The sequence below is a fragment of the Galleria mellonella genome, unplaced genomic scaffold (assembly GCF_026898425.1).
Source record: "Galleria mellonella isolate WM207_F2 unplaced genomic scaffold, CSIRO_AGI_GalMel_v1 utg40, whole genome shotgun sequence".
Classification (NCBI taxonomy): Eukaryota; Metazoa; Arthropoda; class Insecta; order Lepidoptera; family Pyralidae; genus Galleria; species Galleria mellonella.
In genome coordinates, this window is record NW_026442094.1 from 2,327,548 (window position 1) to 2,354,703 (window position 27,156).

The window sequence follows — 27,156 nt, forward strand, 5'->3', positions numbered from 1 at the left end:
GTACCATAAACATAACAGAGAATACTGTTTCGCCCATGATATCCCCCATGCATTGACATTCCTGAGGACTCAGGTATTATTCCTCTGTACCCAGTAAATTCACGCCATATCCCACCCTTCAAACCGAAACACAGCCATGCAAACACAACTGCTTCACGGTAGAAACACGAATGAGACAGAGGTACCCAAGCAATCGACTTTTGTACAAAGTCTCCCTCTGGTAAGTAATGCTAAAAATGATAGACTGACTGCTGATTTGCCTGCAACTTCGTTTGCATGATCAAGATAACGTCTATTGACAAGGCAAAAAGTAGTCTACGTTTATCTTCATCTCATACATTACCTGAATAGGTACCAAATTTCATAACTATTGGTCATGTCGTTGAAGCGCCTAAAGAAAACAAACTAATTCGCTTTCAAATTTATAATTTCTTTATGTTTCTGTGCACTAAAAAATGCAGTGTATTATAAGCCATTTCAACCTTTTGCTTTAAATACAATAATGTATATGCAGGATAGGATAGGATATACCCTTTCAGATTACCTACTAATTCTATTACGATTGAAGTCGCAATTTTTTTTTCATAGAATAATATCTTAAGTATTTTAATTTGTTACTAACACATTAGCTTAAACAAACAGATCATGTCAAATATTTCAATTTTCCTTCACAGATTTAATTTAAGAAAATAGGCAATAAAAAAACATTGTTTTAATTTGCTAACGATATTTATTACGTATCAATTATTGTTAGAAATAAATTAATTAACATAAAATAACCTAGTTAGAGACGAGACCACTCCTCAGGAGTTCTGAAAATTTCATTTAAATTCCGTTGAAGTCGAGAACCGTGTAATTGGCTGCCACGATAGCCACGCCAGCTTGTAACAAATTATCCAAGAAATTAATAATATTATGTTTTCTGCGTTAACTTATCGCATAATAATATACAGGAGCTTTTTAAACGAAACATTTTTATAAACTGTAATCTACTAAAAACGATACGATTAATCACTAACAGTCTTCGACAACGACCAATTTTACATATTAATTCTTAATGTTCATAATTATTTAGTCTACATGTTTTTTATCATTTTACACTATGAGTATTTATATAACAAAACTTCTATCTGATAATAATTATCACGAACTATATTTGAACTACATTTTGATTTTTGTCACTGAAAAAAAAAACCACTGCACTAATCTATTTTAACTAGTATTCTCTATTATATATAACATTAGCGTATTATGTTACGAAGGGAACAAAACACGACAATATTATTTCATTTAATTAAAAAAATGTTGTCACAATTGTAAATCATTTACAGAAACAATTCTGACAACTACAAACAAACACGTAACAATTAAAGATTCCTATTCACGTGAAATTACAATTATAATATTAATTATACAATTAAGTTTACGGTGGGCAATCGAGGCGTTTAGCATTGTCAGGCCAATCGCAGACATTGAGTTTCGAATTGAAAACGGTCCCGGGAAGGCATGTAAACTGGACAGGCTCTCCATTCACGCAGCGCCAATACTGTGGAAAAAAATATATATGTCAAAATTAAATTTTGGACACTTTTTACTTACTATGTATGTAATAGTAAAAGTCGACATAGCCCAATTATAATACACTATCTACTAAAAGAGTGTTTAACTTTTTTTATTATTTCAGCCGTTGATTGTCCATTGCTGGACATAAAACTTCCCCATAAGGGGAGTTTTGCCAGCAGTTTCCACGTTAGGCAGGCAGGAAAATGCGCGCGGTTAGGCTTTTAGAGGTATTGTAAGAGGGAGGTTGCTGCCCGTCCCTTGCCCTTTCTTAGTCGCCTCGACTAAGAAAGGGCAAGGGACACTTACGATAAACTTTTGCTTAGACGACACTTACGAGAAAGTAAAGGGTGGCCCATTCTATGCCGGGACACATACAGCGATCTTTTTTTTGATGATTAAATAGCAAATAAACCAACAACTCATGTGATAAAAAAAATGGCAACCGCCACCTAGACATAAAACATAAGAAAAATATATTATGTTGCCTTTGCTTCGTAATATAACATCATTAACGTCCTTTTAATGAAGGTTTTTACCATGAAACCAAATATTTTTCCCAAAGGAGTATCTATTATAACTTTCCTATGAACAAACATAGCTATCAAACGGAAGGCTTATTTTTTTTATCATTTTGCAAGAAATTACTATATAATTGTTTGTATTTCATCTTATGTAAAGTTATAATTATATAAGATGAAAAATAAACTGTCATAAAATAGGCCACCCCTTCCTTTCCCATGGATGTCGTAAGATGCAACTAAAGGAAATAAATGATCGATGGATGGATAGCAGCGATCCTCACAAAACATTTCTAAAAGCCTAACTGCAGTTGCCACCCGCCTGCCAAACGTGGCAACTACTAGCAAAACTTCCCTGATGGGGAAGGCTTATGTTCAGCAGTGGACAGTTAAGAGCTGATATGAAAATTACAATTACCTTATCGCAGTGTTTCTTGTCAGCAACATAGTCTTGTTGAGATGTGCATACATCGTCAGGAGAGTCGATCTCGTTCTCCTGTTAAAACAATCACAATTATTCATCTAATTTATATACCATCGGTGTTTTAATTAAAATTCGAGATTTGGAAAGTCTTTTTATCTTAATTAATCAATATGTCTTAGTATGCGGACGAAATGGTGAACACGGTTAATTCAAAAGAAAAATCTGATAAACATGAGTAAGTGGTGTATTTATAATATGTAAATATAATACTGTACAAAAGATTAATAATATTGTTCAATGACATGAATGGAACAGAATATTTATTACTTCATGTTATATGTACAGAATGCCATCACACATTAAGTCCGCTCTGTATACATATTTTATTGCGTGCAAAAAATAAATATATGACAGGAAACGCAGTAAGATTGACCCACATCTAACATTCAGTTGATTTTGACTCGACAATCTCCGTGGCGCAGTGATAAGTACGTTGCTTTGCATAAATGCGGTTCCGGATTTAATTCCCGATCGGGCCAAATTAGGAAATGGATTTTTTGAATTGATTCGAGTCTAAGTGTTGTGGATTGTACCCCCACATGTTTGTAACCTGGTTTCTCATAATACAAGGTTTTTTTAAATATTACTTGTGCTATACGCGATAAAAAGCTGCGCATTATGGTATCCTAGCTTATGGACCAAACTATTGTTATAATTATGTGTCACATTATTATTATTAACTCGATTTGATGTACCTACTCGATATAGGTTTACAATATTACTAGTTTTTACCTAAGACTTTATCCGCGTGATTGGAATAGGTTCATTAACCGAGATAGAAAGTATAGCCTATCCACCATTAGATATAGTACGTATAGTGATTGGGGAAGCTAACTCACTTTGATATTTATAATATTAGTGAGTATATTTGATACTACAATACAAATTAAAATAAAATTACCACAGGCTGCTCAACATCAATATCAGTGCTAGTAGATGCTGCCGTAGATGTTGTAGGTGACTGCGTAGTCGAAGTAGTAGTCGGCTTAGCAGCAATAGTAGGCCTAGTAGTTATAGACGGCCTAGTAGTCGTAGCCGGTCTGGCCGTAGTACTCGGTCTCGATGTAGTTGTAGTGGGAATCGGCTCCCCTTCCGAGGGGTCGGACGGCGTCGACGGCGGCTTCGCCCAATCCGGCTAAAGATAATATCTCCATGAATAACGAGATTGCCATTTATCAGAACGATTTATTGCTTACATCTCATCGCTACAGTTTTACATGACTTTACCCCATCTATCTTTGTTATGTCACGACGCTGAGTGTAATTTGCGAAGTAGATATTCTTCTGCAGCCATGCTTTTCAGATATAATAATACAATTATGAAGAAATTAATCAACATTTTTTTTTTAGTTATTTTAAAAGAAGACTGTGTTAAGTAACGGGTATATTTGATATTTTTTGCAATTTATATTTTGTTTTTGCAATTAATAAACTTTATTAATGAAACCTTTAATTTTTATGGAGCAAAATTGTAAATTATATGTGTACACCTATATCATTCAATATTATTTACTCCAATTGTAAACCAATTTTGATAACTGTTCTTTTAATTGAAAAATCTTCCTGCTGTGCTAAATACTAATTTTATAAAAGTTATAGTCGGTATTTTCTTGCTCTATCATTAAGAATGTTAAATACTACTTGCATCAAAAATGTTAATAAAAAATATTTTTGATCCTAATCTTAGAGAACTGTCCCAAAATTACAATGTATACTTACTGTAGGAGTAGTATTTCCCGTGCGTGGCGGTGGTACAGTATATGAACTCATGTGCTTATGAAGTAACTTTATTAAAGGATTCTTTTCGCCACACAACCCTTGGAAGTCATCCATATCAATAGCCCAGGTCATAGCACCCAAGTAACCCTTTTCTTTAATCCAGTTCATCTTGATTTCCACACTGCGGGGATCTTCGTAACCAACCCACTGGGTGCCTTTGTAGGCATAGGGACATTTTCCGTGTTCATCCCATTTCTTAGTCCAGCCCGATTCCTCCTTATCGACTTCAGTGCAAATCTAAAATAATAATAAAGTTTCAAATAGATTTACTTTTTCTATAACTATGATATACTATTATACCAAATTGTATTATTGAAGCCTATAACTATGTCTTGATATATATAAATAATTAATTATTGTATTACTTTATACCGTATATAATTTTTTTATACAACTAAGAATGACAAACAAGCTGACGGGCCACCTAATGGAAAGTGGTAACCGTCGCCTATAGACATGAGCAGTACTATGGACATAACAGAGTATACTGTTTCGCCCATGATACCCCTCATGCGTTGCCATTCCTGAGGACTCAGATGTTATTCTCTGTACCCTGTAAATTCACGCCATATCCCACCCTTCAAACCGAAACACAGCCATGCAAACACAACTGCTTCACGATAGAAACACGAATGGGACAGAGGTACCCAAGCAATCGACTTTTGTACAAAGTCTCCCTCTGGTGACCGACCTAAAGTACTTATGATTACTTATTTAATCAAAATATTATACATACAACTTGAAATGGAAAACAATCTGATAATTAATTTCAATACCTATCTAATAAATATTATAACAAAACTCATATCCTTAAATTGTTTTTGTCATTGTGTTTCAACTGAATTCCTGATTCGGAGTAAATACTTAAGCGTGAAAAATGACGTCATTAGGTGTATTAATAAATAAGAAAATGTTATCTATTACATTCTATTATCCCAGAGCCCATTGAAGTAGCAGTTTCTACAGTTTAGATGAAACTCAACCAAATCGTTTCCATATTCTTCAGACGAGTTTTAATGCCCATCATTACTAGCAGCTCTTTCCAGTACATTCGTTTTAGATAACCGGAACTTATTTATTGGCTATCATTATACTAGCGGGTTCCGTACCGCTGTCACCCTTCGTCAATATCAATGCTGTAGACAGGAACCAGCCAATTAGAGGCTGTCTAAGCATATTGCCATTATACTTCTTCTCCAGGGAATATTACACCGAATACCATGGGATCTACTGTCTAAAAGATCTATCAATTTATACCTCCCTCAATGATATGATGTCAAATAAAAACGCACGATGGACATTTTATCCGAAGACAAAGATTACTATTGTGCAATTCGTGTACTATTATAAAATGCGCCATATAGCAAACCATTTTAAGTATTTTATTGTGCTCGGACTATTTAGGCCGTGCGTTTGTACGCGTCCTTTCTTTAAGATAAAAATAGGTAAAATCTCTTAGAATTAGGCGCATTTCTTATAATTAATCAAGGTTGATATCACTATATAATATAATACATAGCTATTACATACAGAGATAGTTTGAATATTGAAATCGTAAAAATTAGCCTAGGATGAGAAATAAATATAGAGTTCGGCCCATACAAAGGTACTGTCCTGAAAGAATAGTATCTTTCTATCGGTCCAGTCTTTTTTAGAAATGACGTTTGTTATATCATCATAAGAAAATAGTTGAACGGATTTTAATGATATTATATAAATTGAAACCTATATTTGCACTCCATTAAAAGTTTAATCTGTATCTCAATAAATAATTGAACATGTAAGGTAAATGTTTTTAACTACTTCAGTAGAAAGTGCGACCTTTATCAGCCTATCTCTACTGGGAGGGCACTGTGGAATAACACCTTTGAATATTTTACTATAAACTTTTTAGTTACCTATTAAAACGAGTCACGTATTTAAAAATTCACACTTTTAATATTCATTTCTAAAAAAGCGGAAGTTCTAAGTTCAACAGATTTTTTTGTATATATTTTATACGCTTAAGGTACACCATTGCCAACTCTGTACTTTACTGTGCTACTCTTTCATGTAAGACGCATTCTATTTTTGTCAAGACTGGAGTCTTTTTTGTGAATTAATATTTATAACAATATTTATAATCATTATTGTTATTTTATTTATTCGTATTTACGCGCTATTTTCTAAATTTATAAGTTAATCCAAATAATAACACTCCATTTTTAGTTCTTATACTAATTTGGTAATGATTAAAGAAAACTTTTTTTATATAAAATTATAAATATTTAGGTTCAAACAATAAAAACAGAATACTTACTTCATAATAAGCCCAGAAACCAGTAGCGTTCGTGTAAGGGGCTGGATCGCCACCACCTGCTTCTTTGTTAATGTATGTTCCCAGATTGTAGTTGTTATTTCCCGAAGACAGGGTGAAGGATCGACCATAAAACGGTATACCAACCACCAACTTATTGGTGGGACAGCCTTTGTCCTCCCATAGTCTAAGACCGTCATTCTGAGTAAACAAATAATATAATTAAATCAGTTTTCATTAAAAATTTCGTGCATCTTACCTTAAGGTCAAAACTTTTTAAGTGTAATAATAGCTGGCGAGGTACCAATGTAAAATGATAGGTGAGGAATGAAGTTAGACCAGTTGATCTATCACAACGAATTCGCTAGGAATTAACAATGTTGATTTTCAGGGAAGGCAGGGGGCTACATGGAGGTAGATATAATAGAATATATTTCTAACATTGGGGCCATTAGTAAAGTAGTTGTAAACAGGTAGATAACCTGTTAATTAACTAACTTTAAATATAACGTAAAATTAAAATAAAATTATCTTATTACATTCCAGATTTAATGCTAATTTAAAATAATATTATTTAACTTACCACATTGAGTTTTTCATAGGCCCACTGGTCATGTGGTCGCTTGTATAAAGGGGAATGAACATCGGCAAAGCCGGCCCAGTTGCCACGCAAATCGTATGACATTACATGAATAGCGTCTAGGTCCCTGTAATAGTAACATTTTTAAGTATAACTATTATATTTGCATGTTGATTTAAATTTTTGGCTTACTCTCCCCCAGCCTACTGATGAAAATCATTACAAACCAAAATAATTTTACACATGACACATGCATTGCAATATTCATATTATATAAGAATTTATTTTTAATCCACACATTTGGTAAACTACTTAAACTATCTATAGATTTTCGTAATATATTTCATATTTAAATAACATTTTTATTTTAAATTAATAATACATTTCCAAATATCTAATTATATAATAATTAAATTTTAAAATGTGGGATCGCAGTCTTTGTTTAATCACGTTTATGACTCAAATTACTATTTTTTTTTTACAATAATTTAAAAGTGAGAAAAAATGTTCAGATATCAGTGTTTCTATTATTTATGAAATTATGGTATTACAAAAGACATTGCATAGAATGTGGTATTGTTAATATCAATACATCTAAACTCACTGGCAAAGTTCAGGCACGTGGTATCCTTCCATCAATCTGAAGTTAGCGAGCGGTACAGCAGCAGTTAACTCCCAGCCTTTGCCAGCTCTGATAAAGGCTCTTCTCAATTCTTGCACCAAGTATAAGAACCGGTCTTTATCGGAGAATGAACCACCACGATCTGCTGCACCAGGGTACTCCCAATCTAAGTCCAGGCCGTCGAAGTCATATTTTTTTAGGAAATCTGAAAAAATAATATAAACTCATTCACATAAATATTTATTTTATATATTATCTATGTTACCTAATACCTACTATAAATCAGAAGAGTTTGTTTTTTTATAAGATAGATGGCATTGGGGTTTATAAATGCAGTAAATAGTTCGAAACTAACACCGTATTTGCCAATTTTTTATCGATTTAAATATAACGAACGAATAATTTAATCTAGACGACTAGGTAATCTTACTTAATATCATGGGAATATTATAATTATTTGCCGAGACAAATTAAACAGCGAAAAATATACAAATATAAAATTTCCCTGAAGATTTTTCAAAAGATTCTAGTATTATTTACATAACATACGTCTCGAACTACGAGTATCTTGTAATATTAAATGTCAAAAAACTAAACATAATTCAGGTACACCATGTTTCTCCGAAGTTTTTATTTCATTTATACCGTTCGTTCTTAAGAATGACAATATTTTTGTGTTTGCGTATTATATAGCAACCAAAAAGTTGTAAAAGAAGTAACTCTATTAAGAAGACTATTTGATATATAACTTAAATGAAAAAATATGAAAAATATTATTTTTACCACATTCCCTTGGGTTGCATAACAATTTTATTACACCAGAAGATGTGATAAATAGTACATAGTCGTGATAAAAATAGTAAAATTCTACTAACGAAAGAAAGGAAAAGAAATATTCGTACAAAATATTTCTCAATTCTTATAGATGAGAATTGGTAGTAAAATTGTGTTTATTATTCTTGTTTCCAAGCCAAGACACCAATAAGTATTTAGTAATAACACAGATAAAAAAGTTAATAGGGATTGTTATACTTTTTCTATGATAATATTTACGAAACTAGCGAAACTATGAGTACTCGACGTAATTACTTCGAATTTAACTATAACTAATAATGAAACCTAAACCCTGATGGTGCGTAAATTTAAAATTTCAACTAACTCCTGGTTATGGGAACACCGTTAATCTGAGAGGTAAATTCATATTATGCTCCATGAAAATATATATATTTTCAAGGAGCATAATATATATATATTCATGAAGCATATATAAACAAAAATTAATAGATATAATACCACGACAATTATACAACTGCTACTGTTTACCCCACCAGAGATTCCATATGTCAGCGTATTTCTCCTTTCATTTTCCTCTTTCGGCTATATACGCCTCGCCTTTATATAAAAGTAAAATAGGACTTATTACAGTAAACCTACATATATAATCTAACTTCAATCAAATTTAATTTCATTTAAACCCATCTAATTATTTAAATGTAATTAACAATTATCTAAACATAATAAAAAAAAGGTTAGGGTATTAATAATAAACATTTTTCACTTTACTAATCTAAAGCTATCATATTTACATCGTACAAATGAACTTTCCCAAAAAAAAATTGACGTCATAACAATGAAAACCACATCAAGTGTATTATTGTAACGTTTCATGAAACCCTTACGACATTTTATTATATTGTTGTTATTTTTATTGAGACACAAACAAAATTGTCGATTAAATAGAGCATATTATCATACTTATTTCTGTTTTGTTGATAATAAGTTCATTAAGATTCAGCGCAGACTCCCTTGTAAGATGTGACTTGTTTACGAAAATTGGACAAGGGAGCTGTAAATAATTCTCTAATGTGGCATCGTAATTGGTTTACTTAAATATAACGACAACTTTTTTCTTCCTGTATCTTCACTTGAAATGTATTTAAACAACGTCTATATTCAGACATTGTTTAAAAATTATAATGCAATAATATTATTTGCCCTATACATATTATATGATTTTAAATGCAATATTTTTCAAAATATTAGTATTAATATCTATATTTGTAACATTATTTTATAAAGATTTTACTTGCTGTCAGATCGCATTTTCTAAATACCTATTATAAAGTACTTCTACTATTTTTATGCCAAAATACTTATTTCAGCAAATTTACCAGAGGGAGACTTTGTACAAAAGTCATTTGTTTGGGCACCTTTGTCCCACTCGTGTTTCTACCGTGTAGCAGTTGTATTTGCATGACTGTAGTTCGATTGAAAGGTGAGATATGGTAATGAATTTACAGTATACAGAGGAATAACACCTGAGTTGTCAAAAATGGCAACGTAGGGTGGGTATCATAGCTATCGCATGGGCCGTCAGCTTGTTTGCAATACTAAGTTGTATATAAAAATTTGCTTGAAAATGAGCACAATTTTAATCCAAGACTCAATAATACTTATTAATTATTCATGTATTTACGTATTAATAAATCATATGTGATAATTACTAAAGGTATAAGCTATAAGAATCATAAAACCTATATTAAATTAATCTCTTATCTAAAATTTTTATTGAAAAAAATATAATAATTTTTTACCCAGTTACTCTCATCTAAATAATTGTTACATAATTATATTACATTTTCCGCATCTTTGTTCCCGCCAACACGCGGAAAAATTATGTCTGACCGCATAACTCACTAAGTGTCCCCGCACTGACGGCTGCCTTTGTTACCCTTATTTCATAATCCGTATTAAAATAATTAAGACGTATACATAATTATGATAAGTAAATGTTAGTGTTATTATGTAACACTATTACGTTTTATAGAATAATCAACCTGAGAAGTAAAGGCTAACATAGATGACAATATTTTAAAATGATAGGAACCGACTTAGTTATATGAAAAATAGTTCATTATACTCTGATTATACTTACTACAAAAACATATAATATGTAACAAAATGTTAAATATAAGGCCTATTAAATTCTTATTTTTGATATATATTATTTATTTAATATTTCACGGAATTTTTATTTTCTCTCAATAAACAACTTTTTATTTAAAACGTGCTATTTTTTATTAGAAAAATACACCTAAAGTGACACAATATAATTTAAATAACAAATATACTATGAGTATAATCTCTACCAGAACAGCAAATTGACCAGTAACTTTTAATATCCCTTCTAGCTCATTAAGCCTTCGGATAAACGACCAGTGGAAAAGAACCAAAGAGTCGTTAGTGCACTTTCTACTCACCAACAATACTTCTGACAAATGCCATTCTGGAGCTCTTCTGTGCGACCATGTGTGAATACTTGGAACCACCTTCTGCCCAGCCTCCAACTGCTACCATAAACTTCACGCTCGGATGAGATGAGCGAAGAGACGTGAAGTTGCGGAAACCGTTGTTATCTACATCCAACTGGAAAGATTAAAAGGATATTTTTACACTTAATACTTCACTAATATTTATATATTTAAGACCATCACGATAGATATGAGCAACTGCATAATCTTTGAAAATTGTTCCCATTATATTTTTGTATTTATAATTCCAAATAAATAGTTATTTACATCGACGTCCCAGAATATACTATGTAAGCCTTTTAAATTATTAATCTATTAATTACTATATATCAATCTTATAAATCTAGAAATTTAATAGGATATATTATGAAGAAAGTATTTAAAATCTAACCTAACTTCATAACACTAAAGTTAGTAATTATTTTAAAAAATCAATTTTTAATGAAATTTTAAAAATAAGTTTACGGTTGACGAAGACTCGCATTACAAAATATGCAGTCAAACTTTCTTATTCCGATCAGTTCACAATTAATACTGATTTCTATAGGTTCAATAGGACCTCAAGATCGGTTCTCAGTATAAAATAATAGCAAATTCCAAGTAATATTAGATGTATTCTAAATATACTTTACCATTGTAAAGGAATTAAACAAAATAATTCTAATTAACTAACCAGTAATATGGACTTATCTATATGATAAGTAAATCAGACAATAACAAAAATAATTCATCGTGTCTTCTAAAATAAAACATAAAAAACGTGAGTACCTAGTAAAGTTTCTCACTTTAAGTTTACGTCTGTGACCAACGATGTCCGGTCAATGATCCCTAACAATAAGTTAAGACATTGCACTTCATTATCTTTGCTATATGCCACCTTATTTTAAAGTTTAAAGTAAAAAAAGTATCGATTTAGAAAGAAATACGAGTATAAGATTCTTCTTTAACAGCTAAACGTATTTCGATATAGGTGAGTACAATCATTTCTAATGATAAAGTTATCAGTGCTAAATTTATTGCCTGATCAGTGCACAAATTAAAACTATATTTTATGAACGATTCTAATATGCTTTGCTTATCGCGTTCTTATTTCAAAATACTTTTAAATAATAGTTTAACATTATTTATCGATTATACCTAATTTTGCCACATCCGGAGGGCCTACCATGAAATGTGCTCCGAAATTTCGGAGCCAAACGAAACACAATTTTGATGTTAAAGTTACATAATACGAGTACATGCCGTTTGGAAATAATAAAAATGTTAAAATATTGTTCCTTTGGACTTTTATGATAGGATGTATGATGAACGAAATGTTAAACTCCATTTATTGGTCCGATTTTGGTATAAACAAAAACACGAAATTTCATTTCGGAATTTTATTTCATGGTAGACCCGCTGATCAATTTATTTGTATAATATTTAAATACGAGTACATCGAAGTTGCCTTTAGGTCTCGGTATATAATAGGTCACCCCTTCCTTTCCCTTAGGTGTCATAAGAGGAAACTAAGGGAATTTGACGGTCAAAGGATGAGCAACAGCGTCCCTCTTAAAACATCTTCAAAGACTAACTGCGGTTACCAATGCTGCGGTTGCCGCAGTGTGTAGCAGCTACTGGCAAAGCTTACTTTATGGGTAGGGACAGTGGACAGTTAACGGCTGATATAATAATAATATCAAATTCAGGATTCAAGCTTAATCTCTAAAATAAGCAACTTCTAAATTATCGTACTTTATAATCCATTCGATTAAATCGATCGTTATTTAACTTTGTTACATTTATGTTAGTAATTCAAACAATGTAACTCGCATATTTAATCAAACTACCAAGTCACTGTAAATTTACATGAGGGTGAATATTCGAGATACTCAACTGACAATGCAGCCTCGATAAACATATTACCCCACTATCTCTATGCATACGAATGCAAATATTAGCCGAGCGTTATTGTTTTGATGTCCTACTTTTTAGACCTGCATTCGTGATCCAGCAAATATTCTACTTATTTCAATATCTAGTGTTTTCACTGCAGAAGAACGGAATTCAAATTGCGTCCTTCAACATGACTCATATCTGTTTATTATACCAACATCCATAGTGTTACCACAAATAATATAATACTTTACTGGTAATATTACTATATCTACTAAAGTGTGAATCTATTACGTATTTTTCTATACGAACATTATTACAAAGAAGGACTTTTTTATTTTTTGTTCGTAATAGATAAACTCAAAAAACAATCGATTTTTTAAAATTTTGCACCTGTAAAAAGTTACAACATCAACGAATAACATGGGCTACCTTTCACTGTCAGAAAAATAATGCGAAATCCAAGCGAGTCATTAGTATAGATACAAGTGTTTCTATTCTCACCTCAGGATCAATGATGAGCACCTCGCTACTCTTCTCGGTGACTCCAATGAATGAGTATATAATGTGTGTGCACATATCAACCGGAATATCCTCAATCCCGTACCGGCCAACGCCTGGCCGGTACACCGCCCAGTTACTGAAGTAGCATACTATGCGCGCTCTGCCATCCGCTGTAAAAAAACAACGCATTTTAAATTACTTAAGAACATTTTTTTTAACAAGTGTAACCAATTTTTATTTATAACTCCCTACACGATTATATAAGTCATTTGTTAAAAAATTAATATTAAAACAAATTGAATCTGATGTCGCAAAATTGTCCCCTTTGACAGATTTTGTAAATAGTTGTTGTATCATTCTTTAAATCTGCCCTTGTAGGGTACATTGTCGACCCGTGTAATATTCCTAAAGAATCTAGTAATATCTTTGTCTTATCTTGCTCTTTAAACCAGATTACTGAATTTACAAGTAAAATAAAGGAACCCATAATAATATTATTAAATGACAACTTCATTCGAATGAATGCAACGTTAGACATGTTTCCATAAATAAGTAATTTGTAATGAAATAACTGAACGGATTTATATGAAACTCATATACAAGAATGGGTTATATCCTAACTTAACGCATAAGATACTTTTATACGTTGATTCATGTAAGCAATGTAGCGGGGAACGTCTAGTTTATTAAATGAAGATAAAGATTATTTTATCTATGTATGACTTTATAATCCCATCGTGTATTTAAGCATAATAATTAAGTAACTTTTTCATAAAATTCCAATAAACTTTTAGTTCGAGAGGTATTAAACAATCAAATAGTATATGTTAATTAAAGAAATTAATCATCGGCTTAGCCACTTCCGATATGCACCTAACAAGAAAGGAATTACCAACTAGCTGATCATTAAATACCGTCGTAGTATAAATTAGCATTATTTTAGCGGAATGGAAAATATAACAGTAATAAAAACAAAGTAGATAGTATCATACAATACGTAAATGATTGTCATTTGGAAATGTATTTGGTTATTGACCTTTCTCTATATTTGTATAGGTATTATTACAATGTGATAACCCTTAATGTTAATGTTTAATTCTATTATTAAATGAAATAATTAATAAAATATGTTATTAAACAAAGTAATATATTCAATAATCATAAAATTATTAAGTCGTAAAAGGTAACTAAAAAAATAAACTAGGGCAAAATAAGGAAAAATCTGAAATAAAACTACATAACAAACAAATAAAAAACAAACAACACGCCCAGCATGGTGAATTCCTCCTCAAATATGAGAAGTATAAGTCAAATATGTGCATTTATACATACCAAGGTTGCACTTTTGTATATATACCAAGAGCTTGGTTTCTTAAGTATCATCAAATAGGAATTACGATGAATTTAATGATAACGATCTAAAAAATAATATTAATTTTGATATTTGAATTATTTTATTCATTAAGAAAACGTATTCTTCTTTGAATGAATTAACAGAGGTAGCAATTAAGTAAATCCCTGCATATTCAATTTACATTGTGGAATAAATGTAACTAAGTTTACCATAAAATAGAATAAACAACATAAATTAATTATCTTCTTATGTAATTGCATTTTATTATACTTTTTACTACGTTTTAATGTAAATGTATTGTTAATAAGTTTGTTGTTGTGATAAATTACTTACATTGAGCAGCGTTTGTGAGAGCAATGCAGATGGCCAACGTCACAAGTAACGTTCGCATTTTGAACCTGCAATGAATTAAAAAGCAGTGTATGTAATATTGTTTATTGAATTGATAATTATATTACTATTAAATAATATATTTATATAAATACTAGCTTTTACCGGCGATTTCATCCGCATAATCGGAATATTTTTTACTGTCCGTGAGTTAAAAAGTACCTTATGTATTTCTCCATACCATATAGTACATACCAATCATAGTAAATAATTTAAGCATTATAGCGTTATTACATAACAAACAAACAAACTCACATTCACATTTATAATATTAATAAAGATTAAGTAAATATTAAATTAAAATATATATTACTATTCAAATATAAAGCTTTATTAAATAAATTGTTGATAACTTTATACTTCAATTAGAAAATATCAATTTAGTTAAATAAGGTATAATATGCAATAATAGTATTCAAGTCTGATATTTTAGTGATTAATTATAAAATATTAAATTATTTGTTTTAATATTGCTATTCAGTTCGGAGCTATATTTAGGAAAATAACAAAATTGAATAATGAATATTTACTTGTGTACTCGTACATATTTAATTTCTACCAATCCATTCTAATTGAACCCAGTTCTATCCTACTTTTTAAATTATGATATATATTATTATATCTTTAAAAATATGTTGTAAAAAACTGAATAATTTTTTATTCTAATCATTAAGACAATTTAAAAGATAAGATTGTATTAAAGATAACTAATCGTAGTATTCTCTTCGTTACTCAAATTTAATGATACATTTTCTGCGAAATTTATTTATAATTTACCGTTATTATTTATACTAAAATAGATAAAACTTTTTGGATATTATATAAATAGAAGCTGTTATTATTTACATAAATTGAGTTTGATCCATAACTCAAATGATTTAGGTTACGTAGAAACGCCCAAAGCACATTTCATTTCCATGTTCATAATTTTCTTATAAAAATTTCGTGTTCGGCAGAAACGGAGATAGAAGAATATAAATAACTCGGTACCCGTAAACAAGTAGCTAACAAATCTGCTGACTGATACGTTTTCGTTAGCTATGAGATAGAACAAGACTTTAGACATTTCTGTCTCATACTACCCTAATTTTTAAATTTTTACAGTGAAACTCGTAACATAACGATATAACTATATAGCAAATATCAATAGCGATAGGTTTATTTGCTAAGGGAAATTATTTATTATGTAGTATCATGGACATCTTTTTTAAATACAACTTAGAACTACAAACAAGCTGACGAAACACCTGATGGAAAGTGGTAATAATATCGTCGCCTATAGGTACTGCTCATATCTATAGGCGACGGCCTATAGATATGAGCAGTACCATAGACAACAGAGTATACTGTTTCGCCCATGATACCCCCTATGCGTTGCCATTCCTGAGGACTAAAGTGTTATTCGTTTGTACCTTGTAAATTCACTGCCATATCCCACACATTAAACCAAAACACAGCCATTCAAATACAACTGCTTCACGGTATACGGACGATAGAAAAGCGACAGAGGTAGCCATGCAAACGACTTTTGTACAAAGTCTCTCATCTTTAAAATATGACCTCACTCAATATATTCTAATGAATAATTATATTAATTAGTATTAGTATAATATTAAGAATTGAAAAAATCTAACTTTTCTTAACTTTTTTAATATGTTGGTAAGTAGGTATAAGAAATGGGATATAAAATTGAAGCTACCGGTTAAAAATATCAGTACTATAAATCTAAACGCCAAATTGCGCTAACTTGGTAACGCTGTGTTACCGTAGCAAATTAAATTATTAACATGTTTTATGTCTGATATCTATCCACCAAATTTTTGTAATTGTCTTATGTTATTATTCAGCAAAGTTTTATAATTCTCAGTAATTTTTTTTATAAAATACATCTCGAGTGAGGCATCGATTGGCACCTATAATAATTGTTGTGAAACGTGGTGGTCAAATATCGAAATGTCGTAAGTAGGACTACAGGGAGTCTGGTAAACAATTATATTCCAAAGTATATTTAAGCTAGAATCCAATAGAAAATTAACTTTATTCCTTTACAAATACAGTATAGAATTAGTCTACAATATACGTGAATTGCGGGCAGTTGATTTTGTTTCTAGCTATAAAAATACAAAGGTTTTCACTAATGCTGAAACAAACCAGACAGGTGGGCTGAACCGTAAACGTGGTCAGAAATAGAATTTGCCATTTGTCTACTCTCCATGTTGCTTATATATTATAACTTAAGTATATCATATGCTAGGTCATAATAGACATTTTTATATTGTAAAAAGAATTGGCGATTCAAATATCTGATTAATTTATATTTTATTCAAATTATATTAATACACAATCGTAAGGCCAATAAACAAAACAAAACGAAAACCATCAAAAGAGGAAGGATATTAATTTAGAAATGCGCTGCATATTTATGACTTTATTAATTTCCCCAATTATAATTTGATTAAACTTGGTAATTATAATTTAACTTCGGAAAGTCGAATTGTTTACCAACAATTAAGATTCAATACCATAAAATCATGTACTAAAGCAATCTTTTTGTATATATTATAGGAGACAGTTTTGATTGAATATTTTCTCCAAATAAGATAGTTATCTTTAGGTATATATATATATATATATATATATATATATATATATATATATATATATATATATATATATATATATATATATATATATATATATATATATTTAATCTCTAATACCAAAAAAACTGGATGGGTTGTATTTGTAGTTATAGGTACTAAGATGTTTTTTTGGAATTAAAATAATGTACCTATAGAAAATTTTTAAATATTTTTTTAAAATCTACCTGCTAGTTCTGTAAACATTTTCAGCCAGTAAGAACTGGCAAAAAGCTCAACTGTCATATTTATTTTTTCAGGTTAAGATTTATCATTTTATTAAATATTTTTTATTACGTATAAAACTAAAGGAAATTATAAATATTCCTCTGAGGCGGCAAAAAAACGTGCTTCTGTTTAAGAGGGAAAGATAAAACTCTCCCGCGGGGCTCATGTTTCAGAATGTTCAATGCGTCTAGACTGCAAAATTTTAACTAACTTTTTAATCTTTATCGACACATAAAGTGATGAGACATAAATTAACTTTCTCATTTATTTAAATTTATGCTATTACTTGTATAAATATTTATTTTTGCCCACGACTTCGTCCGTATGACCAATGTTGATATATTTTATTTTTTACTATCTAAAATTAATACTTAAAGTATTTTATTCATTTAATCTTGTTTAACCAAGAGGTATCTTACTCTAATAAGATTGCTTTGAATGATTTCTTTTTCTTTTTTCACTAAACAAAGTTTATTAATTCATATCTTAAATTATACAGATAGAGCTTCAAAAACGGGTCAACTTTTTGTCAGCTAATTGTCAAATTAACTGACTCGTTTTTTGTTAATGTTCTATATACTTACACACATAATATATCCTGACGTATCTTCATTTAATGATTTAATGAATAAAATTAGTTTTTACGAGTTAAAAAAATACAGAATTTATAAGACAAAATAAATATAAAAGTTATAAAGAAATCACTTATTTATCACGCCAAATTGTATGAAAAAATTGACCTGTTTTTCTTAAAGTATTTCTATGACGACACTCTATCTATATAATCTAAGATTCATATATTTGTCTTAACTGAAGTTGGTGAAGTGGCGGAGCAATATTATTTATAGACTTATAATTATTATAAATCATGAACAACTAAAGACTCATTCCAAACAGCTCACACGAGACGGTTTATAACGGGACACCATGTCCATAACGGTGTCAGACTGTGGCCTGTCAACATTGTCAACACCAACACACAACTTGCCCGCCTGACCTGGTGCCCGACACATCTCTCATTGTGTTCACATTAACAATAGACTAAAAGGAAACTATTATAAGATCTGTTCCAGATCGTAATACCTTTACAAAATTAGAACAACAACAATACAACGCAGACGAATCTAGTTAGCTATCGATTTCATGTTATTAGATGCTTTTACTGTATTATAAATATTATCACGACAGACTGTCTATAATAAAAAATCATAAACTTGATTTTTTTTTTATTCTCGAAGAAAGTCTTTGAGTATACTTACATATTTAGTGCAATAAAATCTAGTTAAGTACACGGTATTCTAAAAATACAAACAATATTTAGCATAGTGTATACATATATTTTCATAAATAAAGTTATTACATTCGTTGTAATTATAAAAGCGCAGTAAGCTACACGTCGACAGTATAATCTAAATACAAACTGTATAATAATAATAATAAATACCATATATCAATAGCCTAGTTCTGAAGCTAAGATATCTTGTGTTTCGAAAAACAGGTAAAACACATCTGGAGCACTACCCAAAATAATTAAATCCGTGCTTAATTAATTAATAGCCCGACCGAAATCGAACGCGAAATATATAAATTGTTAATAATCTATTTTTCAGTCGGGTCTTTAATGATATTTTCATGTCTATTGTTTTGTATGTCTTCAAAAAGGAATTCATTATTATTCTGCTACAGCAGAATTAAAAATAAAAATAATCCAGATTTAAATTAAATATATATATATATATATTAAAACAACTTACAAAACACGTTATAAGTACATATAATATATTACAAAAATGAAAGGATATGGTAGTTATTTTTCTAGTAGAACAAGTTCGCTACGAGTATGTAAACGATGAGAAATTATGTTAATATTTTTCTCCTGATCAAATACTCGTATGCAAAACATAAACTAATTGCATGCCATTGATTTCTCGAGAAAATTCTCATAATTTCATTCTTTAGAGGACAACACAGACTGGTTGAACATCTACAGAAATAGCAAAGGAAATCAGCAATTCAAATGATCGCAAATCAAAATCAAACTAATTGAAAACAGAAGTTTGTTTAGCACTAAAAGTTATAAGAACAAATTAAAAATAAAAGCGCAGAGTTTTTATTATACGAGAATGGTAGTGGAAAAATGAGAATTATTTATATAACTTCATCCTAGATCCCTTACGATATGGACAGAAACAATCAAGTAGTGAACTTGTATGTACCCATTCGTAAGTAAATATTAATAATAATAAATTCGTTATTAAGATTACCAGGACCCACACATTGTTTTATTTCACACAGTTATTAATTATAGTTGGGTTCTTACGATATACAATGGTTCATATAGAATTCAGCATACTTGCCAACATTGCCAGGATGCAGTTGATATTGATCATATTTAAAGCCACTTAGCCTATATAGTAATAGAAGTTTTCATACAGTAGTAGAGTAGTAACAGTAGTAGTAGAGTAGTGAATAGTAATAGTAGAATGTCACTAAAGTTTTATATTAGACTAGGCACGTTGTCCTGTACAAATCCCTGAATATTTTCTGTTATAAAAATTAATGGAACTCATCTATTCTCAACTGATGTGTTTACCAACGAATAGTTTTTATTTTTATTTATAAAAATTAAGTTTTAATTTTTTGTTTGTATAGTGATTATTTAAAAAAGTCTAGTTTAAAATTACTTTTTGTACTTATGTTGTATTAAACTACAAAGAAACTTTCGCTCACAAGATCGACTCTGACTTTTATAAAAACTTAACATGAATTCTTGAACAAAAATATAAAAGGTTTTTGACTTTTAATAAACAAACACAGTATTAGGTATTTATAAATACCAAATACTCAGTCAATGGCATCTTATATTGATATTCGTTTCGCGACAAACAGCTCTATTATACGAGTTTAAAGGCCATAAACTGCCAAAGGCTTGGGGGTAAATGCCAAAACCCCGAATGCTCGATAATATCATAAAATACAGATATATTGATTCATGAAATGTTTAAAAAACTAAATGAGATCCAATTTTGTGAAAATCATCAATCGATATTTTCAGGCGTCAGCTTGCAATAATTTCTGCGCAAAACTTCTATCAAAATTTAAGTATTTAACTTTACGACGCAATAATGGTATTATAAATTTGAACCCTTGTATTTGTCTGTTTGTATTTGAAAGCTGATTTAATCGAGATAGCAGATATAATGAACTTTATTTTTTTATAATAAGAATAATTTACAATATCACTAAAAAATGTGAATCTTACGCCAAAGATCCTGACATATTTACAAAGGTATTTTTTTTAATGGATGGAAATGGAATGGTGCCTTGCTTGCATTATTGGTTTACGTTACTGGTAAGTGAGAATAAAATTAGGTTAACTGGTCCATCGCAACGAAACTATTAGGATTTAAACACCATAGTTTCCAGGTCTACACGGATTTATTATTAAAAATCCCCGTTACTAGCAATCCTTTTTACTATTTACATAGCTACTTGTATCTAAAAAATATTACTGCATTTGTTCGACAGTCGAATAAAAACAATGACGACATATCTCTAAGTGGTAACTAAATAAAAGAAATATAAAACAACATTAAGTGTATTTCTAACAATTAAGATGTTGTCTCCAAATTCTGTATCCTTAAGATAAAACTATATTCAAGCCTCGAGCAATCTGATCAGATAAAGATACATATTGTATCGAAACTTTCTTCCAGAGTAACGTTGTTTAGGATAACACTCATGACTAGATAAACCAATTCTCCCAATAAAATTTAATGTTAACCATTACTGGGTTAACTACCCAATTTATAATTCTATTAAATTTAACATATTTCTATCTGTGTAAATAATGTCTGTTCTGTATACTCTAAAAATGTATAAAATGGATAATTTAGTTGAACTCGGTATTTTTTCTTATTTGGCTTGCTTTGGCTAGACTAATATTTAGCTAAAACTACTCGTTCCAAACAAAATACTAAAATAATAACAAGTATCAATTTTATATCGCTGTTTACTTTTTTAATATTTAATTTAGTTTTAATTTGATATTCATTTCGTTACTGTGGCATACACATGAAAAAAAAAAGAAATAATCTGTCACGTTTTATATATTTTTCTGTTACCTTTATTTTATATTTATCTCTATTTTTATGAATGTTTATCTATCTTTGTCGCTATTAATGTGATAAAATATACAAATAAATTATCCATCTATCTAAAATGGTTAACTGGTATAGAATACTACTAGCATTAGTCACCTTTTATACCATATTTTTTTAATGAAAAGGGTTAAACAATATAATTATAAATCCTTATTTATTTATTAATAAATAAATTTTAAATTTATTCAATTCTAAACGAATTAAAAAAATATGTACATAAAAAATGAATGGGTTTGAGTGAATGGAAAAGTTACCAAAATGCAAAATTCAAATTTAAGAATTTCGCATTATAATTTTTAATTAACTCACTGAATAACTAGACTGACCCGTTGAACGAGAAAAGTGCACATCTTCGATATAATCGACTAAACGGTTCTACAGTTCGCTCGCAAATCACGAGTTAATTGATTATGGATCCTCCAGAATCAATTCATTTAAAAACTATCCTAATAATGAATTTTTATTTAATTTTAAAAGAAGAAGATTCTGAATTAGTCTGTATTTTTATTACAAAAACATTTTGAAACCGATATATTTTATTCCAATGTTATTCTCATATTAATTTTGTAGAATTTTTCTTTACTGGGCAAAATACATCTTGCTGCAAAACAAAATCTTAGATACATGAGTTTGTATTCAAAATCCATAGGTTTCGATTTTGTTAATTAGTAATGTATCAATTTGTTTAAAAGTTGTTTTCATTAAAAATACACGTTCAATCAAAGTAAAAAAAAATACTAATAATAACAAAGTATATACGGTTCACGAGTTTCTGCAGTAGTTTATATTGCAAAACAATAACTCTACAGTCGACAAATGTCAATACCACTTGAACATAACCCACGTGTGGCGATACACGTATCGCTTACAAATCACTGTTACATAGCAATCAGGACAGTGCTGGCTTAGACATCTTATTTATTTATTTATTCCAATAACTTTACTGACCAAAATAAAATATAAAAGGCAGGCTTAAAGCTTATAGCATTCTCCACCAGTCAACCCTTGGGATAAACAGTAATATGCAATGTGCGTGGTACTTCATTATTAGGGTAAGTAAAAATAAAAATAATTTAAAAAAGAAAAAGATCATTTAGGGTAATTCTAACTAATCTCAAATCCTCTACATGGTTTTTCTAAATTTAAATTGACGCCAATTATGCGGGCGGCAGATTGTCTTTAATTCTATATACCTGAAGACAATTACTGTATCGCCACTTTTCCTTTTTTTATAATAGCCTTAGTAATATTATAAATGTGAAAATCGGTGTATTTGTTTAGTACTTCTTAGCCGAATCGCTATGAATAAGTAACCAATTATTATGAAATTTGGTATATACATACTTTATGAATTTAGAATGGGCCATCCCTTCATTCCCGTTGGTGTCATAAGAAACAACCAAAGTAACTTAATGGTCGAATAATGAGCAGCAGCGTCCCTCTTAAAACATCATAAAAACCTTACTGCGGTTGCCAACCTGCCTACCAAGCGTGGCACAACTGGTAAAAGTCACCTTATGGGGAGGCCTATGTTCAACAATAGACAGTTAAAGACTGATATAATAAAAATTCTATATGAGATGGAGAAGGACAAAGGCTACTTTTTATCTAATTAAGGAAAAGTGGTAAATTAGAAAAAGTGTTTACGATTATTTTATAAACGTCAGTTAGGAGGTGTAGATGGTAGGCCATCATAATGCCACCCTGAACATACATACACTCGTCTCGCTTTACCAAACCCGGTACTGATAGCGTTCACTGTGAGTGCGTTATTTGAATACTAACAACCAAGTGACTTCACCATTACCAGCTTCGGTCTCAACTAAGGTCAGCGGCCGAAAGTGAAACCCTTTGTCTACCGCCGATTTTTTATTTGCTCTAATAATAAATATAACAAGAATTTTGCTAAAAATTATCTGAATATATATAAATTCCGTGTCGCAGTATTCTTTCACACTAAACACCGAAACCATACAACCAATTTAAATAAAATTTCGTCAATTTGTATTGTTTGTCCAATTTAAGTGATTGAAAACATGGATCCGATAAACAGTAGTAAGGAGCAAAAGAACGTTTGCCGAGTCCGCTAGTATGTGTAACATTACAATATTTTTATCTAAAGAAAAAGTCGTATAAAATCAGAAACATCGTATATCAGACCATTTCCTTTAACTTAGATGTTGAATCTTTTCGACTGAGCTGGTATACAATGCGAACATATAATAATAGCCAAGTATCACATTATATAACTTAATTTTATGTTTTATTACGAAATAATCTAATATTTTAAGTACAAAAAAATCATTAAATAGATGAAGAAAAATGCAAATTTGTAGCTTTAAATTTTGGACATAGGTAAATTTTGTTGTCTTACAATTACATTCACTAATAAAAAGAAGTATGATTATGTTTATTATATTTTATGTACGTATTATTTATTTATTCGCTGTTTCAATAATAATGTCTCTAAAAAAATATCCTTCTTTATTGATGTGTTCAATGTAAAAAATTCTGTTCTATTAGTATAACTAAATCGTGTATACAATGAACTTTTATTTTACAATACTCCTAAACTATAAGAAACTTTATGTCAGAGAATATTAAGTAGATACTTATATTAACAAGTTTGTGCGGCACAGAGTAAGAAATAACTTAAAATGACTTTCTCAGAAATCCCTAACAACGGTTCTTCGAATAAGGAAACTAACTAAAACGTCAGTCTAATAGATGGAAAAGTTTAATAAAACATTATACGTGTAAGCATTATACATATCAAGCAATTAAATTAATTACGTTTTTCTAAATAAATTAAGAAAAAAAGAAATTTAAATGTTACTTAATTTAGGAGAGAAACTGGTTGTGAAAATCGCGTTCAAAGTGATCTTGAAAGTTAATGTAATCCTAAACTGTTTGAATATAATATAAACACTTTCACGTAGATATGAGTACAAGTTCAAAGCCTAATTTAAATAAACAAATATAATTCAATATAAACTTTTGAAATTAAACAAATATTATTCCGACAGTTTCTAAATAATTATAAAGTAAATTATATTTCTATCAAACACTTTATTATTTATTTTCAAATTACGTATTTTATCTTTACTAATATTATAAATACGAAAGTGATTTTTTTAATGTTACCTCTTAGCACCTTAAGGGCTTTACTAATTGCTTTGTATAAATTTAATATATAAGTTCTGTATAGAATCAAAAATGACATAGGCTACATTTTATCTTGGTCAATTAACATATCCCGGTCACGCGGACGAAATTGCATGTAAAAGCTAGGTATGTCTGCTGATAGAAAATGTTGTAAATATATATTGCAAAGTATAAATAAAAATCATTAAATATAATATAAACAATTGAAAAAGGCATGCTCATGACTGTAATCCACAATAAGATAATCAGAAGCATTTTACATATATCCCCATTGAAGAGAATGTAATATTCGACATACTTATATTTCACTGAATATTTTAGAATCTTACAAATCAGGGGCGAGCCTAAATATATAAAGTAATATAAGTATCTTATCAGGTCAATCTTTTCACAGTTTCCTAATGTCTGTTGTATAAACCAAAATCTATAGTAAAACCTACTGGTGAGGTCACTAATGCTGCCGAGTACTGACCACCATTATAAAGGCTCTATGATCTTCTTTATCAATGAGAAATTTCTATTATAACGTTTACACCCACATCTACAGTTACAATCAAAATAAAACATCGATATATCAAATCAGGTACAATAGTAAATCAATGCATTACCCTATCACGTTGGTAAGTACTCGTACTATGAGAAGACACCGTGAAAATCGACTATTCCAAATGTTATGCCCTCCCCACGATTCAACCTTCAATATTTATCGGCATTTAACATAACCTGGTTCTATTCTGGCTAATGTAACATTAATACCTAACGATACATATAATTACATTTATGACATTAAAAAGGAATTTGAAAATTAATACAAACGTACATATATATACATATAGTTATCAATGTATTTTAAATTTTGCATGCCAAATTGTGGCGAAATTTGTGAACTTATCCTATTATTATTACTGTATTAAAGATTATTTAAAATATAAACATAATTTTATAAAATGATTTGATATTAAGAATATTGTAATTAGAAATTTTGTAAAATCAATGTAATAAAACCAAATACAATTTAATATTTGCATATCCCTATGGGGTGCTGCATGTTATTTACTTACTCATATATGTAACACCTTATTTCACTGTGTAACAAGCAAATAAATATGATTTGAATTTGAATAGTATATTATCATCAATATAGTATGCAAAAATATTAATTCTTTATAACTGTTACGGTAGGGGAAAATAATATAGTGCTCTTAACTCATTGTTGTTCTGTCAATTATCTAGATTATATGGAAAACATTGTGAAATAATTAATTGAAACATTCAATATTTTGTAAACAACAAACAAATGGCAATTAATCGATTTAAAGCTGTAATGGATATTGATAATTAAGTCGTATCGTAATTGAATAGATATTCCACATTTAAATATTTATTTAATATAAAATACCTGCTTTGTCTTCCTTACTTTTCAATTCCAATACAACTATTCACACAAATATATTATTATTTAGTAATTCACCGTTAAATTTTTATCGTATTATTTTTTCATTGCATATTTAAATACACTTAAGTCGAAAAATTACCGCAATTTTTTTTATAGATTTCAGATTTTTTTTTTTTTGGAATTTCTTTCAATATTTTTATCACATGTGCGTGTGGCAGTGTTGCGTGTTTTAGTATGCGGTACTCACGGTTGCGGTGGTGCGGCGTGCGTGCGATTGTGCGACATCGGT

The 27,156-nt window shown here is 29.8% G+C and overlaps 1 protein-coding gene across 1 annotated transcript; it reads right to left on the minus strand.

Moving 5' to 3' along the window:
* Window positions 1-707: 707 nt before the first annotated feature.
* LOC113520288 (endochitinase) lies at window positions 708-27,156 on the minus strand. The gene is made up of 11 exons (XM_026905571.3): window positions 27,115-27,156; window positions 15,220-15,284; window positions 13,533-13,702; window positions 11,103-11,268; window positions 7,825-8,047; window positions 7,224-7,347; window positions 6,644-6,841; window positions 4,285-4,581; window positions 3,467-3,700; window positions 2,500-2,577; window positions 708-1,546 (listed from the first exon to the last, which is right to left on the minus strand). The coding sequence occupies exons 1-11, from the start codon at window positions 27,150-27,152 to the stop codon at window positions 1,424-1,426; spliced, it is 1,716 nt and encodes a 571-aa protein (XP_026761372.3). The 5' UTR covers window positions 27,153-27,156; the 3' UTR covers window positions 708-1,423.